The 18,182-nt window shown below is 40.4% G+C and overlaps 1 protein-coding gene across 3 annotated transcripts in view; it reads left to right on the top strand.

Annotated features, from left to right (window-relative positions):
- TDRD7 (tudor domain containing 7) overlaps positions 1 to 14,673 on the top strand; it is an 89,625-nt gene extending 74,952 nt beyond the window's left edge. For all 3 annotated transcript variants that reach the window (XM_067743884.1, XM_067743885.1, XM_067743883.1), the window contains exons 13-17: positions 2,073 to 2,207; positions 4,467 to 4,577; positions 6,486 to 6,988; positions 11,447 to 11,607; positions 14,204 to 14,673. In XM_067743884.1, the coding sequence (XP_067599985.1) occupies positions 2,073 to 2,207; positions 4,467 to 4,577; positions 6,486 to 6,988; positions 11,447 to 11,607; positions 14,204 to 14,424 (1,131 nt within the window). In that variant the 3' untranslated portion in view covers positions 14,425 to 14,673. The remainder of the gene's footprint in view (positions 1 to 2,072; positions 2,208 to 4,466; positions 4,578 to 6,485; positions 6,989 to 11,446; positions 11,608 to 14,203) is intronic.
- The last annotated feature ends 3,509 nt before the right edge of the window (positions 14,674 to 18,182 follow it).

The following is an 18,182-nucleotide window of genomic DNA, read 5'->3' as shown; positions in this document are numbered from 1 at the left end:
CCACGCTTAGGTAGCAGTTAGTGCAGTTGTAGGCGTGAGATCTCAGCCCAGATAACCACCTCCATGGGGCTATATTTGGCCACTGTAAATATTTAACAATGGCAAGTGTCACAATGGCATTTTAGGGGCATATTAGGGGAGACTGTGGCATTTAAAGGTGCATCCAGAATCTTACATTGTGTTCTTGCCATTTGGCCACAGGTAGGTAATTGTTGCTTTGATTCAGTGTGTAACTTACCCATTTTTTTTTTAAACATCTTTATTGGAGTATAATTGCTTTACAATGGTGTGTTAGTTTCTGCTTTATAACAAAGTGAATCAGTTATACATATACATATATCCCCATATCTCTTCCCTATTGCATCTCCCTCCCTCCCACCCTCCCTATCCCACCCCCCTAGGTGGTCACAAGGCACTGAGCTGATCTCCCTGTGCTATGCGGCTGCTTCCCACTAGCTATCTATTTTACGTTTGATAGTGTATATATGTCCATGCCACTCTCTCACTTTGTCCCAGCTTACCCTTCCCCCTCCCCGTATCCTCAAGTCCATTCTCTAGTAGGTCTGCATCTTTATTCCCGTCTTGCCCCTAGGTTTTTCTGACCATTTTTTTTCTTTCTTTTTTTTTAGATTCCATATATATGTGTTAGCATACAGTATTTGTTTTTCTCTCTCTGACTTACTTCACTCCGTATGACAGTCTCTAGGTCCATCCACCTCACTACAAATAACTCAGTTTTGTTCCTTTTTATGGCTGAGTAATATTCCATTGTATATATGTGCCACATCTTCTTTATCCATTCATCTGTTGATGGACACTTAGGTTGCTTCCATGTCCTGCCTATTGTAAATAGTGCTGCAATGAACATTGGGGTGCATGTGTCTTTTTGAATTATGGTTTTCTCTGGGTATATGCCCAGTAGTGGGATTGCTGGGTCATATGGTAATTCTACTTTTAGTTCTTTAAGCAACCTCCGTACTGTTCTCCATAGTGGCTGTATCAATTTACATTCCCACCAACAGTGCAAGAGGGTTCCCTTTTCTCCACACCCTCTCCAGCATTTATTGTTTGTAGATTTCTTGATGATGGCCATTCTGACTGGTGTGAGATGATATCTCATTGTAGTTTTGATTTGCATTTCTCTAATGATTAATGATGTTCCCATTTTTGACAAATGGCACAAAGTATCATTGGGCTTTCTGACTAAGCTATAAAATACCAAAATGTGTCATGTTTTAAAAATACATAGTATTGGGACCTCCCTGGTGGCGCAGTGGTTAAGAATTCGCCTGCCAATGCAGGGGACATGAGTTCAAGCCCTGGTCCAGGAAGATCCCACATGCCGCAGAGCGTCTAAGCCTGTGCACCACAACTACTGAGCCTGGGCTGTAGAACCCATGAGCCGCAACTACTGAGCCCGCACTCTAGAGCCCGCAAGCCACAACTACTTAGCCCGCACACCTAGAGCCCGTGCTCCGCAACAAGAGAAGCCACCGCAATGAGATGCCCGCGCACCGCAACAAAGAGTAGCCCCCACTCGCCGCAACTAGAGGAAGCCCGCGTGCAGCAACGAAGACCCAATGTAGCCAAAAATAAATTAATTAATTTTAAAAAAAGACCAAGTTTAACTGTAAAAAACAAAAACACATAATATTTACCTACTACAAGTAAAATTCTGTCTCTGAATTCTCTCTATTATTTCCTCATTGCTAAGACACAGTAGTTTTTTTTTTTTCCTCACATCCTAATATTTTGGAGAACAGACTGTATCTTACGATCAGCAGTATATAATAATGTATCAAATTGTTTTACAATCAATAGTATCCTAGAATTGAAAACATAGTAATTATTACTATATTTATGAATTAACAGCAAGATGTTGAAATCAATTCTACTATAAAAATATCTATTTGGTAAATAAGTACATTTTAAAATAAGAGAAAATTCAATCAGCACTGATAGTTTTTGTTGCTTTTTATGTGCATTTTAGAGCTGTACAAAATGTAATTGCACAGAAGCATTGTGGCCTTTTGGATATGCTAATAAATCAGCCAACACTTGTCTCATTGCAGATTACGAATGTTCACAGCAGCCGGGCTCTTGATGTTCAATTCCTGGACTCTGGCACTGTGACGTCTGTGAAAGTGTCCGAGCTCAGGGAAATTCCCCCTCGGTTTCTCCAAGAAATGATTGCAGTACCACCTCAGGTACTATATGTTACAAGCCTAGGAGATTGGCTGAAAGGGATTTGGATGTGTTCATAATCACATTGTGAGATGCTCTCTCAGTTTTTGATGATGATTGAGTTTAACAAAATTGGAAATGATCCAAATGGTGGCTCACTTAGACAAGAAGACCAGTGAGACTTACAGAATATTGTTTGATAAATGTTTGTTTTCAAGCATGTTGAGTCATCAGGCTATATTGTCCAGTTAGAGGTTCCACTTTAATAATTAGATGCCAGTGCTGGCTTCTACACAGTTTCAGGATATTATATGTAAATATTTACTTCCAGAGTTCTTAATTTAATTAGGTAACCATTCTCTTCGAATATATGTTTATATTTAACCTTCTCCTCATAGATTTTAGTGAAAAGATTAACTTCAGTCTATCCTTCCTCTCTTGATAAAAATTCAAGATGATAAGAAGTTTGAATTATTTTGAATTAATTAAAATTATTAATAGCTATTTCCTACTTAGGAGAAGTAGAGTTTGTACAGAAATCCATCATGCTTTGAAAGTAAAATTGTTCAACATTCTATAATTTCAAGGGACCCCTTGACCTATATTGACCAGAAGATTTCTTATGTATCAAAACTCAGTGAATAAAAAGTACTTGACCATAATTAGCATGGCTTTTGTAATTTCTCTCACTGCAGTCACTGTTGCCTTTCCTAAAATGACTATTACAGAGAAGCTGTTTAACTTGAGTTCGAACCAATTTTCAGAATCACATTTTTTCTTATTGCTGCTCAGCATAATATTGAAAATTGTTAGACCTTTAAGTGCTTTCACTTGATAACACCTCTGGCCTCTGTACCCCTTGTTAGAACATCCATCTAGGGCCAGCCTTACCTAGAAAAGGTTTCCAGGGCTGGAGGAGATGGGTGATCTGTCCCACTGCTTCTGACTGTCTGAAAATTACACAGGTGTACTTTCTTGGTAAAAGCCACTCTAATTTTTTCTATTAATCTTATCTGGATTTTTTATTTGATAGATGCGAAGTTGGGGGAACCTTTAAAACAAGCTAGGGCAAGCCTCTGGCTAACAACATCTCCCCAAGAGGTTCAGAGTAGCAAACTGATGGCCTGTTGGCCAAGGCTGACGCATGAATATTGGGTCTGGGCCCTTGGCTCGTATAGTGTTTTAAAATGTGAATTAGTTGTCTGCTTCTAGCTTCTCTTGACCAACTAGAAAACATGACTCTATTGAGCAGTCCCCTTTATGGCACGGTGCTCTGTGGGAGCTTGGGAAGTGACGTTCTCCTCTGCAGGGCTTGTGCTCTCCAGTGCGCAGGCCCCAGCTGGCCCGCCTCACTCCCTCTTTGCCCACCTGGCACCTGCACTAGTAGAGTCTGCTCTCTTTGCTCTAAGTGACCTCCTCCCCACCCAGAAAGGTACCTCATGCAGGGGGCACAGTGGGAGACTTGGAGCCCCCAAGGATGAAGGGAGGGTGTACAACAGGGAGGTTGGGGCTCAGAGAGGAAAGAAGAAATCTAGGAATCCTGGAAGTAAGTTGCATCTCCTGCATAAAATTGCCTCCATCAATTCAAAGTCTCCCATGAGACTGGAGGGAGTCCCTGGGGTTACCTTTTCCTCCCTGATGTAGCCATTCTGCAGAAGCTTGTGCAGTGATGGTGGGAGGTAAAAAGCATCAGGGAAAATGAGGCTTTTAGGTGTCACTGGGTTTTAGTTTTTCTTTCCCTGCTTAATTCTCATTACAACCTCCTTCAAAAGGTAAGTACAAATGCCTGGGGTACTCAGGAAATGCTTCATTCAGCCGGAAGCCTCCACAGAGATTTTTACAACAGGAGTCAGATTTCATCCAAATGACACTTCATTTTTTTTTTAGTTGGGCATAAAGGGAAGACCTAGATATAAGTCCCAATCTTGTCTTCACGACTTTGTGATCTTACACAGGTTAGTATCTCTGAGTCTGTTTCACCGTCTGTAAAATGAGATCACAACACTGGCCTGCCATGCAGAAGTATTGTAGGGTGAGAAGTATGTGAAGTGCCTGGTATAACCCTGGTTCATGATAGGAGTAAAGACAATGGTAGTAATATAAATAGATCAGGAACATAGCAGATGCTCCAGCCCGAGAACTGTGATTGTCATTATTAGCTATTGCTGTTGCTTGCTCTCTATCTTGGCAACATTTGACTTGTAGGAAAATAATATTGACACTACTCATAAGTACCTATTTTAAGATGGCATGTCCTCTTTTCCGTTGTGTTTTCTTTTCAGGCTATAAAGTGCTGTTTAGCAGATCTTCCACAGTCTATTGGCATGTGGACACCAGATGCTGTGCTTTGGCTAAGAGATTCTGTTTTGAATTGCTCAGACTGTAGCATTAAGGTTAGTTATCTTATTGGTCTTGATAAAAGGGGGCTGTCAGCCAGAAGGACTCACTTTTTTTTTTCCCCACTTGTTTTTGTGAAAGAATTTTATCTTACTGTAAACTGATGCTTTTACCTCCGACACACTTTTATAGTCAGGAGGTTGGTTACATGTGTAGCTATAAGATAGCTGATGGTTTAATTTTTATTTAAGAATTTATCCTATATCTCCAGTGTTACTTTTAAACCCTTTATATAATTTTTTGATTATTAATAAGGTAGCAGGTAGTTCCGTGCTCCTATTTTGCTCCATGATAAGGAGTTAAGTCTGCAACAGAGGACCATGTATCTCTTGATAAATGTTTCTAAAGACCATCTAAATAAGTCCGGTATTTCTTTCTTTTATCCCTAAAGTAAAATGGATTATAAACAAATATTTGCTTGTAATCTTGGTTTTTGTCTCTTCCTAAAACTTATTTAAACTGCTTTATTTCTTTCACTAGCGTGTTTCTTTTTCACACTCTTGCATCTTCATATCAAAAACACTGCTCATATTTCCAAGAATAGAAATGTAAGATAATATTTCTCTATTTTAACTGATGTAAATAGTGTTATCATTTTATATAAGCATTTAACAATGTTAGCACTGAAATGTCCTTGAGAAATATCTTCGTGAAGACCTCTCACTTATTCGAGCCCACACTGATTTTCCTATCTTCATTCTCCTCTAGGATTTATCATGTGCAATCACACAGTTATATACCATTTTATATTCTTCAATTGCCACATGAATATTGTTTTCTCAGCTACATTTTCAGCTCCTAAAGCCAGGGTATTGGGTAGTCAATAAAAATCTTTTTAATGGTTGATTTTTGAAACGGTGTTTCTGTACCATAAATATCAAAATGAATTAGCAGTCAGTACTTCATTAGCCCTCCAAAGAATGAATTTAAATAGACTCCTCTTGCTAGGAGAAAAGCTTTTAAAGTAAATTACTTTAGAAGGATTGCCTTGCTGGTGTCTCCTTGTCTTCATGCCTGTGTTCCTGCCTTTCATTTCTAGCCCAATTTGGTAAAAGATAGATGTGGCTAGAAGTGTCTCATTTTTGTTATTCCTGAGATAAACCAGAGGAGCTGATGAGAAGAATTAACAGGCACCCAGCCCTTTGGGACACACAATCCAGTTATCAACGTGTGGTGCTCCCATACAGACATTCACCCCTCTGACAGAAAAAGGTAGCCAGGTAATCAGAGGTCTCCTGGGCGAAAGGTGCAAAATGGTGACTATAATTTTGGCCTATTCAGTGGAGCTTTCTTCCTCTTTTTCTCCCAACGTCTCTCTCCTCTCATGTAACTGGGGGAAAGGGAGAGGAGTGAGAGCAGATATTAGGACCAAACAAGGACTTTGGACCAAAGATCCCAAAGGGTATGGTGAAGGTCAAAGCTTTTTCTTTCCCTTCCCTGTCTGAGGGTACACCAGCATTAAGCAGAATTCTTACAGGACATTTTGCCGTTTTTATTATTTTTTATTGTTGAAGTTGGATGATGAGCACATGGGGATTCATTGGGTTACTCTTTCTTCTTTGAGTGTTTTAACATGTCATTAATATAAAAAATTAATCATGATATATAGAATCACTTCCTCTAAGTGATAATGACCTCTAGCTAGTCATAGATATTCTCAGTTTTTAGAGGTTAGTAAATTTTTCATTTCCACAAGCTTGCCACTGGTTTCTAGACTACTTGGACCTACGAGCTTATTCATTGCTACAGCTGTGCTAGATAATTCATCTGACCTCAAATAAAATGATTTTAGCAAGTTGGGTTCTTTGCAAAATGCTGTTTTATAATATTTAAAGTTAATATTGTAACCACCTCAGAATTCAGCGTGAACTTGGATTTAAGTTGGTTTTGTGTGTTTTCCAAAGGTGACAAAAGTGGATGAAACCAGAGGGATGGCACATATTTATTTATTTACCCCCAAGAACTTCCCCGACCCTCACCGCAGTATCAATCGCCAGATCACAAACGCAGACTTGTGGAAGCATCAGAAGGATGTGTTTCTGAGTGCCATATCCAGCGGAGCTAGCTCCCCCAACAGCAAGAGTGCGAACACCTCCATTGTGGGCAACACTGGAGAGAATTTCAGAAAGAGCCTCTCGGATATCCTCAAAAAGTCGTTGGTAGACCATACCAGCTCTTTCTCCATGGAGGAGCTGCCACCTCCTGTCCACTTGTCCAAGCCAGGGGAACACATGGATGTGTACGTGCCAGTGGCCTGTCACCCGGGCTACTTTGTCGTCCAGCCGTGGCAAGAGATACATAAGCTGGAAGTTCTGATGGAAGAGATGATTCTTTATTACAGTGTGTCTGAGGAGCGCCATGTGGCAGTGGAGAAAGACCAAGTGTATGCTGCAAAAGTGGAAAATAAGTAGGTCCTTGGACAGACAGAGCCTTTTATTCTCCTCCTAAGAAAAACGTGTAGAATGATACCAAGAGTCCTTAATCCCTGCAGGGGGACTTGGAACTGCACAAATGGGAATTTTGAATGTGAAATGAGACCAATGAATTGTGCAATTTTCTAATATTTAAAATGATGCCATTTATCTAAAAATCTAATGACCCTAGTGCTGTTAAAAACCTCATTATATCTAAAGTGAATGTTTAAATATTTTTTCTACTTTCCTATGAGAAAAATATTTTTTTATTTAAGAAATAATGTCTTTTATTTAATGACTTTCTAAATTTTAAAAATAAAATGTTTAGGGGCTTCCCTGGTGGCGCGGTGGTTGGGGGTCCGCCTGCCGATGCAGGGGACGCGGGTTCGTGCCCCGGTCCGGGAGGATCCCACATGCCGCGGAGCGGCTGGGCCCGTGAGCCATGGCCGCTGAGCCTGCGCGTCTAGAGCCTGTGCTCCGCAACGGGAGAGGCCACAGCAGTGAGAGGCCCGCGTACCGCAAAAATAAATAAATAAATAAAATAAAATGTTTAGGGCTTCCCTGGTGGCGCAGTAGTTTAGAGTCTGCCTGCCGATGCTGGGGATGTGGATTCGTGCCCCGGTCCGGGAAGATCCCACGTGCCGCGGAGCTGCTAGGCCTGTGAGCCTTGGCCACTGAGCCTGTGCGTCCGGAGCCTGTGCTCCGTGACGGGAGAGGCCACAACAGTGAGAGGCCCGCGTACTGCAAAAAAAAAAAAAAAAAAAAAAAAAGTATAAGAAAACAAAGTCAGTCAACCAACATAACCCTTGTTAAACTACTTATGTATTTCTTCTAGTTTTTTTCCTATACATATTTATACAATTGGTATATTACTATATATAATTTCATACCTACTTTTCCACTTAACATAATTCTGTGAACACTTTTCCATGTGATGAGATTTCTTCATAAACATTTTAATGGCTAAATATTCCATCATATAGAGAAATCATAATTTACTTATCACTTTCTTTGTAGGTTTTTTTCTCCCAGATTTTTCACTGTTACAAATAATGTTTAACTTAAATCTTTGTTTGGCTCTCTGATGATGTATTTATGAGATAGATTCCTAGAAGAGAAGTCACTTGTTTAAAGATTACAGGATTTTTGATATATGCAGTCAGTTTCTTTCTAGAGAGCTTGTGGCACCCTTTATAAGGTGCAACAGTGCCTATTTCACTGCTCTTTGGCCTTTGGACAGTGAGAATCATAATTCCTTACATTTGTTTTAGCACTTTCAGTCTGTTTTCTCACGTTTGCACATTTGGATCCACACTCTCCTCTCCTGAAGCCCCCAGGATGTGCTGGTTCCAACCCAAGGAAGCCCAAGTTCCTCAAGCTATACGCTCACTCCGGGAAGCCCTGGACAATGGCACAAGCTCCCCGCTCCCCTTTCCCTTTGCCGGCTTTCTTAGGGGAAATGTGCCAGCTTATTTGACAATGCTGAACAAAAAGAACAATCTCTTCCCCTACCCTCCCTGTCCCAACACACAGACATACATACACACCCCCCAAAACTCAACTTGAAAGGTCAAGTGTTTATTTTTTTTCTATAAAATGCTTTCATTCATTCTTTTGTTTGTTTGTTTGTTTTGCGGTACGCGGGCCTCTCACTGCTGTGGCCTGTCCCGTTGCAGAGCACAGGCTCCGGACACGCAGGCTCAGCGGCCAAGGCTCACGGGCCCAGCCGCTCCGCGGCATGTGGGATCTTCCCAGACTGGGGCACGAACCCGTGTCCCCTGCATTGGCAGGCGGACTCTCAACCACTGCGCCACCAGGGAAGCCCCTCATTCATTCTTAAGATAGCAAGTACAGGCATTTATAAAATTTTGTTATTTTTATGGGAGGAAAAAAACTAATTTTCAACACTTAAAAGTATAATAGCTCTCATTCTAAAAAGCATTCAACTTATATGTCATAAGCTTTTCATCTTTAAAAAATATTTTTACTATGTCATGTTATTTACAATCATAAGCATAAATGGGTTCCAGTTTGCCTCATCAGAACTCTTTGTTATTGGATAGTTTAATCTCAGTTAAAGCCAAGCTAATGCTAACTCTTATCTGAGGAGCAGATTAATGATGATTAGTGGTGGGGAGGTGCCACTTGGAGGGAAGGATCATGTGAAGATCTCTGAACACCGGAGATCTGTAGTGTGGGACTTCAGACTCCACCCCTACTCCCCCATGGATTGAACAGTTCTGCCTCAGGACTCTGGGGCTTTAATCAGTTAATTTGTCCCAGATAATCAAGGGATGTCTTATATATGGGAACAGATTATCTGATATTTTTTGAAACTTTATGAACTGAATCAATGTAAAGTGTTCAGAGCTTCTGTCTTGCTTACAACCCAGGACTATTTACTAAACCTTGTTCCCAGCTCTGGTAAGTTAAGATTTAGGAATTTCAGGTACAGTTTTGATTCACAGTGATTTCCAAATCTATCCCAATTTAAGAATAACCTGGGCAGCCTATTAAAAATGCAGATTCCCCTTCCTCACCCCAGGCCTCCTGAGTCAGAATCTCTGGTAGTAGAACCCCAGAATCTGTGTTTTAAGTAAACTCTCCAGGTGATCCACATGTAGCCTTGCACTGAAATTGGTAATGTCGTCAAAACTGAAGCCTTTATTTAAGCTCTTAGTTTTGAAAGTTGAAAGCTAAATAGAAATGCAACACATAGGTTTCCTGATGGTTCTCTCCTCACAGCTCTGTACCTCTTATTTATAGACTAAAAGCACAGACCATCAGTCATTTGCCTTGTACAGTTTAAAGACAGTGATATTGGTGGAAACCAAATGTTTTTATCTCCTTTTACACTTATATGAATTAGCAACCTGCACCATACTGGCATTTCCACATATGGAAATTTCTCTTCAAATTAATCTAAAGTTCTTATTTGCACAGCTTATCTTCATTTTAAGAATACTTATAATAATGGCTGCCATTTGCCAACTGCCTGTTATATGCCAAATTAATGTGTTAGGCACTTCATATGTATTATTTCTGCAAGTAAATTAAAACTAAACACTACACATGAGATAATTGAGGCACAGAGAGGTTAAATAAAGAGCCCAGAGTTAACATGACTGAAAAATGGCTCAGTGGGACTCCAGCTCAGGTCTCTTTGGCCCCCAAAGGTCAGGTCTGTTTGGCCCTCAGGTTATATACAGTGTTTGAAGTTGGCCTCTTTGTAGCTTTTTTTTTAAAAATAAGTTTATTTTATTTATTTTTGGCTGCACTGGGTGTTTGTTGCTGCACATGGGCTTTCTATAATTGCGGCGAGCGGGGGCTACTCTTCGTTGCAGTGAGCAGGCTTCTCACTGCGGTGGCTTCTCATGTTGCAGAGCACGGGCTCTAGGCACGTGGGCCTCAGTAGCTGTGGCACGAGGGCTCAATAGTTGTGGCTCGCGGGCTCTGGAGCGCAGGCTCAGTAGTTGTGGCGCACGGGCTTAGTTGCTCTGCGGCACGTGGGATCTTCCTGGACCTGGGATCAAACCCGTGTCCCCTGCATTGGCAGGTGGATTCTGAACCACTACACCACCAGGGAAGTCCCGAAACGATTCTTATTAAAGATATAGAGCTCATTACCGAGTCCAGTGGCTTCTGTTAACTCAATCCTAGTTGACCTCCCTGTAACATGGGATGCTTTACACTACTTGGTTTCTGCAGCACCACTCTTTTCAGGACCTCCTGCTGCCACCTACCTTCTATTCCTCAGTCTCCTTTTACTGGGTAACCTTCCTTTGCCCTTTAAATTTTTGTGTTTCCCAGGATTCTGTCCTCACTTCACTTTTTTCCAAACATTCTCTGCTGAAGCATTCTCATCCTCTCTTATAGCTTCATAAACTACCTTTATTTTGATGACCTTCCCCCCTACCAACTGTAATCTGTATCTCCTGCTTCAGCCATTCTCCTGAGCTCCAGACCTTTGGTCCAGATGCTACCTGGATAGCCCTAAAGTATCTTGCCTGGAAGTCCCTGAATTAATGCATTCTCCATACCTGGTCCCGCTTGCTTCTCTCTTTCCATCTTCCACACATGGACCTTGTCCCCAAAGTATGGCCATTTCCTGTCTCCCCGTCAAAGTGAAGGGATCTGCCAGCCTTGTCCTGATTGTGCTCTGTAGCACTGTTTCCTCCTGCTTAGTGGTGGTTTTCCTTTATTAGCTCCGTGAGGCCTGTAAAAGGGTATTGAGTGAACAAATTCCATCAAATGAGCCAGTGACAAAGCAGAGAATAGTAACCTTTGGAAAAGAAGAAGCAGTCTCTTTAAAAACTTCTACAACAGCATAGTTTTATGTTTTAGTAAATAACATTTGTATTAATTTTCCTTTTTATCAAAAAATGTTGCCCTTAAAGCAGGTGTTGACTTTGTGCGTTTTTTTCTTCCTTTTTACTCCAATGCACATCTAGGTGGTACAGGGTGCTTTTAAAAGGAATCCTGACCAATGGACTGGTGTCTGTGTATGAGCTGGACTATGGCAAGCACGAATTAGTCAACATAAGAAAAGTGCAGCCCCTGGTGGACATGTTCCGAAAGCTGCCGTTTCAAGCAGTCACAGCTCAACTAGCAGGTAACTTCTGGGGAATTTGGACTCATGACACAACAGTAGTATATATTGTCGTTTTGTCCTGGGTACAGAATCATTGGCCTATTGATAATTTTTAATGATCTCTCAAGGTCATGCCCTTCCACTATATCTGTTTCTGTTTTTTCATATTCCTTTCTGTCTCTGGTTTCATGTGTGAGTATTTTTCTAAAACTGTAATCTTCGTACAGGTACAGTATTGCATTCTGCTTTCACACTATTGCTTTTTGGGTGGTTGTTTGATGGTCCTGATAACAATTCTTAATAGCTGCAAAATATTCTGTTTAATCATTGTTTCCCTATTGTTGAACATTTAGGTTGTTTACACTTTTATTGTAGTATTGAGGAAAAAACCCACAGCTACATATATTAGCCAAAACAAGCAAATGGAAACAATGAGACAAATAACCAACAGGAGAACATTGCGCGATTAAGATTTCATAATTTATTGCAGGAATTATAATGCATCTACGTAATGGACTTTCACAATTATAAAACATTCCTGGCTCGTAGAATATGACCATTTTCATGGCCAAATCAGTTTCCACTTGCATCGCAACTAACAACACACAAGTGTGTGATTTCACCACACTCACACCAGCCTGTTGACTGTCATAAAATCTGAGGAGCTGAGTTAATAGGTGTAGAGTGGTACTTCTTTATGATACTGTCTGATGAGATTTGTTTTATCTTCTGTGAAGGCAGTGCAGATATCTGTCTGCCCTCTACCAGTAGGTAGCATGGGTGCCTAGCTGAAACTCCACCCAGAGAGCTGTCGCCGTGAGCAGAGGGTGCGGAGGCCAAGAGGGCTGAGGGGTGCCGACACCTCCAGTTGTCTGGAGGTCCTGCTGTGCTGGGATAGGGCAAGTTTATGACCACATGTGCAACCCTCATTCCTCACCCCCCGCTCACCCCATACACTTAGCAGTGGCAGAACTGACTTGATCTCAGAAATGAGAGAAATTATGTATATAAATTCTTCTTATTGACAGTGTTTATTGAAGATATATATATATGTAGATAGATAGATAGGTAGAAAGAGAGAGAGAGATTGCCTTATTTGAAGTATTTTCCAGTTTCTTTGTGTCTCCTACTAGAACTCAAAGGAAACTCCCATGGTAGACAGATATGAACCAAAAATGGCATCTTACACATGGCATGACTACCACTGATCTGCTTTGAACTCAAACTTCTAAATGGTTTCTTCAGAATTAATGGCTACATTTTTCATTTTCACTTTTTAACATTCAGGTTTTTCTAACAACACATTTTGTTAAACATGACAATCAAACGGCCCAGTGAAGGGGTCTCCGTGAGGGAGGATCGCATGGCCCCATCATCCCCACCCTGGCTTCGTGGCCACAGTCACTGGTGTTCCCTGTGCAGGGGACTGTACAGCTGCTTCATTTCACTGAATTCGTGCCAGTGCTGGGAGGCTCAGGCTCTGTTACAGTCACTGAAGCAGCAGCTTATAGACAGTTCTAGGCTTCTCTCATGGGAAATTCTTAGTAATCAAAGAATTTAGCCCACTCACTACACCGAAAAGTCTTTTAAATTATATGTGAAACTCCCAGACCTTCATCACTATGGGGCATAATTTATATATCTAATCTAACATATGTGAACTTAATTTATGTTAGTTAATAATACTTCTTGAAAAATACATATTCTTGTCTCAGTTTTGTTTTAAAACCTAATTCAGAATTCTCTAACTTGAGCTCTCAAGTTTAAAAGTCATGGGGATTTAGAAATGCATGGGACTTAAAATTCATCTGGTCCAACCACTTTATTTTACAAGAAGTAAACTGAGGCCTGAGAAATCAACTGGTTTCCTCACGATCATACCATTTGATAGAGGAAGAGCTGGGAATAGTAACTGAGTCTCCAGACTTTCATTCCAGTGCTTTTACCATGGTGATGTATGTAATTTAAAATACTGTTGGGCTTCCCTGGTGGCGCAGTGGTTGAGAGTCCGCCTGCCGATGCAGGGGACACGGGTTCGTGCCCCGGTCCGGGAAGATCCCACATGCCGCGGAGCGGCTGGGCCCGTGAGCCATGGCCGCTGAGCCTGCGCATCCAGAGCCTGTGCTCCGCAACGGGAGAGGCCACAACAGTGAGAGGCCCCCGTACCACAAATAAAATAAAATAAAATAAAATACTGTTAAGTGTATTAATTCTTCTTCTTCTTTTCTTTTTTTTTACTATATCTGGTTCATCAGGGAAAAAAATCTGTAAATAAGAGAAATGTCATTGATATTGATATTTCATTTTCCATCAGTCTATATCTACATATACTTTACGGAAATGGGCAGTCATTATTATAACTTCATTTTATATCACAGCATTAAATCTCAAATGAAATTTGTGTCTGTAAGTGAAGGTTTACAGAAATAACCCCATTCAGAATAGAAAAACTGTAAGCAAGACTGTTGTAAGATTCTTCAGCATCTGTTTTTCAGTTAGGCAAGTCTAAGCTGGTGTGTTTGACTACTTTGGGACTATTTAAATAGTTTTCCATTGTAACGGGTCAAAGAAAGGCTCATTTGACCCCTCATTGATCTGCGAACTCCCTTCCTCTTAGGAGTGAAGTGCAGCCAGTGGTCTGAGGAGGCTTCGATGGTGTTTCGAAATCACGTGGAGAAGAAACCTCTGGTGGCATTGGTGCAGACAGTTATAGAAAACACTAACCCTTGGGACCGGAAAGTAGTGGTCTATTTAGTGGACACGTCACTGCCAGACACAGATATCTGGATTCATGATTTTATGTCAGAGTATCTGGTAGAGCTTTCAAAAATCAATTAATCACTGCTTCTGAGACCCTGACAACTAATTCCGATTTTTTTTAGCAATAACAAAATGTAGTAGGCTTTAAAAAAAAAAAATCTTACCTCTGCTACATGGCTCTGACTGCTGTGCGGGATTGAAAAGAATATGTTTGTGTTTGATGAAAGATATTTAACAAGTTTTGTTTTAACAGAGTTGACTTTTCAAAGAGAATTGCACTTGAATTATTACTATAATATTAGAATAAAATGTTTATCAATACAAAAACTGACTATCTTATCATTTCTAGGCTTTATGATCTTAAGGTGAAGAGTTTCCCTTTCTATTCATGTTGTCTTCCTTGTGGTGCTCGGTTCTTCTCCAGTTAGACTGAGAATTCCGTGACTTAACCCTACCCTGGGGTAGTGATGGGTCCCAAAGCAGGTGCTCACCACACCATGTGAAGTCTCTGCCGAGTCTTTAGCCCATCAGCATTGCTAGTGGTGCTGCTGGAGGAACAACCCAGGCAAACCCAGATCACCCCAAATCTTGGGTGGCTTATTGCCCAGAGAGTCTGGACTGAAAACGCAGGCCTTTACAGTCTCCCTGCCCAACCTCCCTGTTTACTACTCCTTGCGCCAGCCACACTGGACCTTCCCAAACCCCATGCATGTTCATCTAGGACTACTGATACTCTAAAGGAAGCCTCACTTCCCTCCAGACCACTCTTATTCTTTTCCCTCAGACTGCAGCTCATTTTCTCCCCACCATTTTTGTTTGTCAGTATCCTCCCTGACCTCCCAGTCTGTCCATGAAGCCTTCCCTGGTGCCCCTCCTACTGCACTGTACTTTGACTGTGCCCCTCGTGCTGCCCAGATCTCACTGAGCTTCATAGCATATAACTAGTTGTCTGTGCCAGTCACCCCAACTAGATTGTGAGCTCCTTGAGGGAGGGAGGGGTCTTAGTCATCTCTCTATCCAGTCATATCCCGGTAAATGTTTGACAGCTGGTTCTGGTGGGTGTGTGGCGATCATGCGGGGAGTGAGCCTTGATTTGTAGTGTCTGATGATTCCCATGTTGTAAATATTCCTACTGCTGTTGCGTTCCAGCTAACAATGTGACCTCACTGAATGTGGTGTTGGGAAAAGATGCACCCAAACAGCTCTTGTGAGCGCTAGGATGGTGACCCCTTACTCAGTTTGACTGGGAAGCCTAAATTTTTGATTTTGAACATATACTGAATTTAAGCTAGTAGACCTCTGTGTGAAGATATGCATAAACTATTGGAAATATGGAGAGAAGGGGAGAAGACGAGGCCAGAGATAAAAGTTTTTAGTCATTTGCTTATTTTTATTTGAGAACATCTAGGAAAAGTAAGAACGGAAAGAAAATAAAGACCAGATGTTTCAAGTTTTTCATGTAAAATGTGTTGAAATTGTCTTTCCAGCTTTTTAAAATTTATATTTAGTATTTATAATTAAAGTGATTCAAAATTCAGGAATGTTCATGCCAGTGATTTAAGTAATCATTTATGATAAAGTAAAAATATCCTGACACACAAATGTTTAAGTGAAATAAAGTAGTGTAAATGTTTTTTTATAATGGTTTCTTTCCCTAATAACAACAACAACAAAAATCTTCAAATTGTCCACAGATAAGAAAGAAGTGGTTTGTACTTCACTAACTTTAGGAATGTTTCTATTACTTTTTAAAATAAAGCAATTAGTTGTGGATGTAACTGAAAAGTTAATCTGGTGCTGGGACAGTTTGACAGACAGAGAGACTTGCCCCCCACCTCATACCATATTCAAAAGTCAAGTCCAGGTGGACTGAAAGCCTAAACATGAATGGCCACTGTAGGAAGATAACCCAGGAAAATACCTTTATAATCCAGGAGCAGGAAAGATGTCTTAAACTGGATGCACAAAGTGCTAACAATAAAGGAAAAGATTGATATACAGTTGACCCTTGAACATGGTGGGGGGAGGACATTTAGGGGCACCAACCCTCCCTGCTGTGGAAAATCCCCATGTAACTTCACAGTCAGCCCTCCTATATGCAGTTCCTCCGTGTCTGTGGTTCCACATCTTCAGATTCAACCATCCAGAGACGGTGCAGTACTGTAGTATTTTCTATTGAAGAAAATCCATCTATAAGTGGACTTGCACTGTTCAAACCTGTGTTGTTTCAGGGTCAACTGTACTAGACAAGATTAAAATGAAGAACACCTGTTCATCAAAGACGTTATTATGAAGGTGAAAAGGCAAAGCACGGATTGGGGGATATATATATACACGCATACATATATATATATATATACACAGAGAGAAAATAATAGATTACATATATTCAATAAACAAAAGAGTATCCAGAAGCAAAATGGGCAATACGTTCGGACAAACACTTTACAGAAGAGGAAATCCAACTGGCCAGTCAACATGAAAAGGTGCTCAACCCATTAGGACACAGGGAAATGCAAATTCAAAACTCAATTAGATACTGCTCATATGCCAGAATGGTGAAAATGTTTCCATTTTTGTTAATTCCAAGTGTGTTGAAGATGTGTGCGCTTGTGCAGGAGGATACTGGTAAAGAATGTTCACAGCAGCACTATTTGTAATAGCTAAAACCCAGAAACAACCCACATGTCCATTAATAGTAAAATGTATGTTTCTAAAAACTGTGATATATTCATGCAATGGAAACCTCTACAGCAATGAGAGTAAACAAACTACAGTCACGTGAGCCAACACGGATTAATCTCACAACATAGAGTTTCGCAAATGAAAATAAACTATGGAGGAAAGAGGCAAGCAAGGAAGTGATTACCGAAAGAGTCATGAAAGTGGTCAACTTCAGGAGGGAGTTGTGACGACCCGGAAGGGCACAGGTCGGCTTCTGGGCTGCTGGCAGTGTTGTTTCTTAACTTGGTGGTTGCAGCAGGTGTTCTCATGATAAAAATTATTAAACCTGCACAGTTATGTTGTATGCCCTTTTCTTAAATGTTTGATTCCACAACAAAAGAGTTTAAAATTTTAAATCTGAAATATTAAATCATTGCATTATTTTAAAATATATTGCACATGCCCCTTGAGAGGAATATTCTCATATACCCATGAGGGTTTTGTAATGTAGGAGTACATTTGCACGGAAACAAGATTTTAAAAAGGTGTTTCTCATTAGTAATCTGTACACCAATATTAAAAAGTTTATATTAATAGGGTCTATCCCACCAGAAACTATCCTATAATAATCCAAAGACACCTTATTTTCTGTCCACACAAATTCCTTTTTATGAGCCATTTTTAAAATTAAAACACTTAAAAGTTTCTGTTTGGGTTTAAGTGGTTTGTTCTGGAAAACATATTAGCCTTTTAAGAAAGTGGGGCTTTTGGAAACAAAAGCAAAAATAAACAAATGGTACTACATCAAACTAAAAAGATTTGCACAGTGAAGGAAACTTATCAACAAAACAAAAAGGCCACCTACAGAATGGGAGAAGATATTTGCAAATGATATATCCAGTTAGGCATTAATATCCAAAATATACAAAGAACTCATACAACTCAACATTTTAAAAAAATGATTAAAAAAAGGGCAGAAGATCTGAATAGATATATTTCCCCATCTGTATAAGGAAGACATACAGATGGCCAATAGGCATATGAAAAGATGCTCAACATCACTAATCAGGGAAATGCAAATCAAAACCGCAATGAGATATCACCTTACCCTTGTCAGAATGGCCATCATCAAAAAGACAAGAAATAAGTGTTGGTGAGGAAGTGGAGAAAAG

Source organism: Pseudorca crassidens, chromosome 7 (assembly GCF_039906515.1).
Source record: "Pseudorca crassidens isolate mPseCra1 chromosome 7, mPseCra1.hap1, whole genome shotgun sequence".
NCBI lineage: Eukaryota > Metazoa > Chordata > Mammalia > Artiodactyla > Delphinidae > Pseudorca > Pseudorca crassidens.
This window is presented reverse-complemented; position numbering and strand designations above follow the sequence as displayed.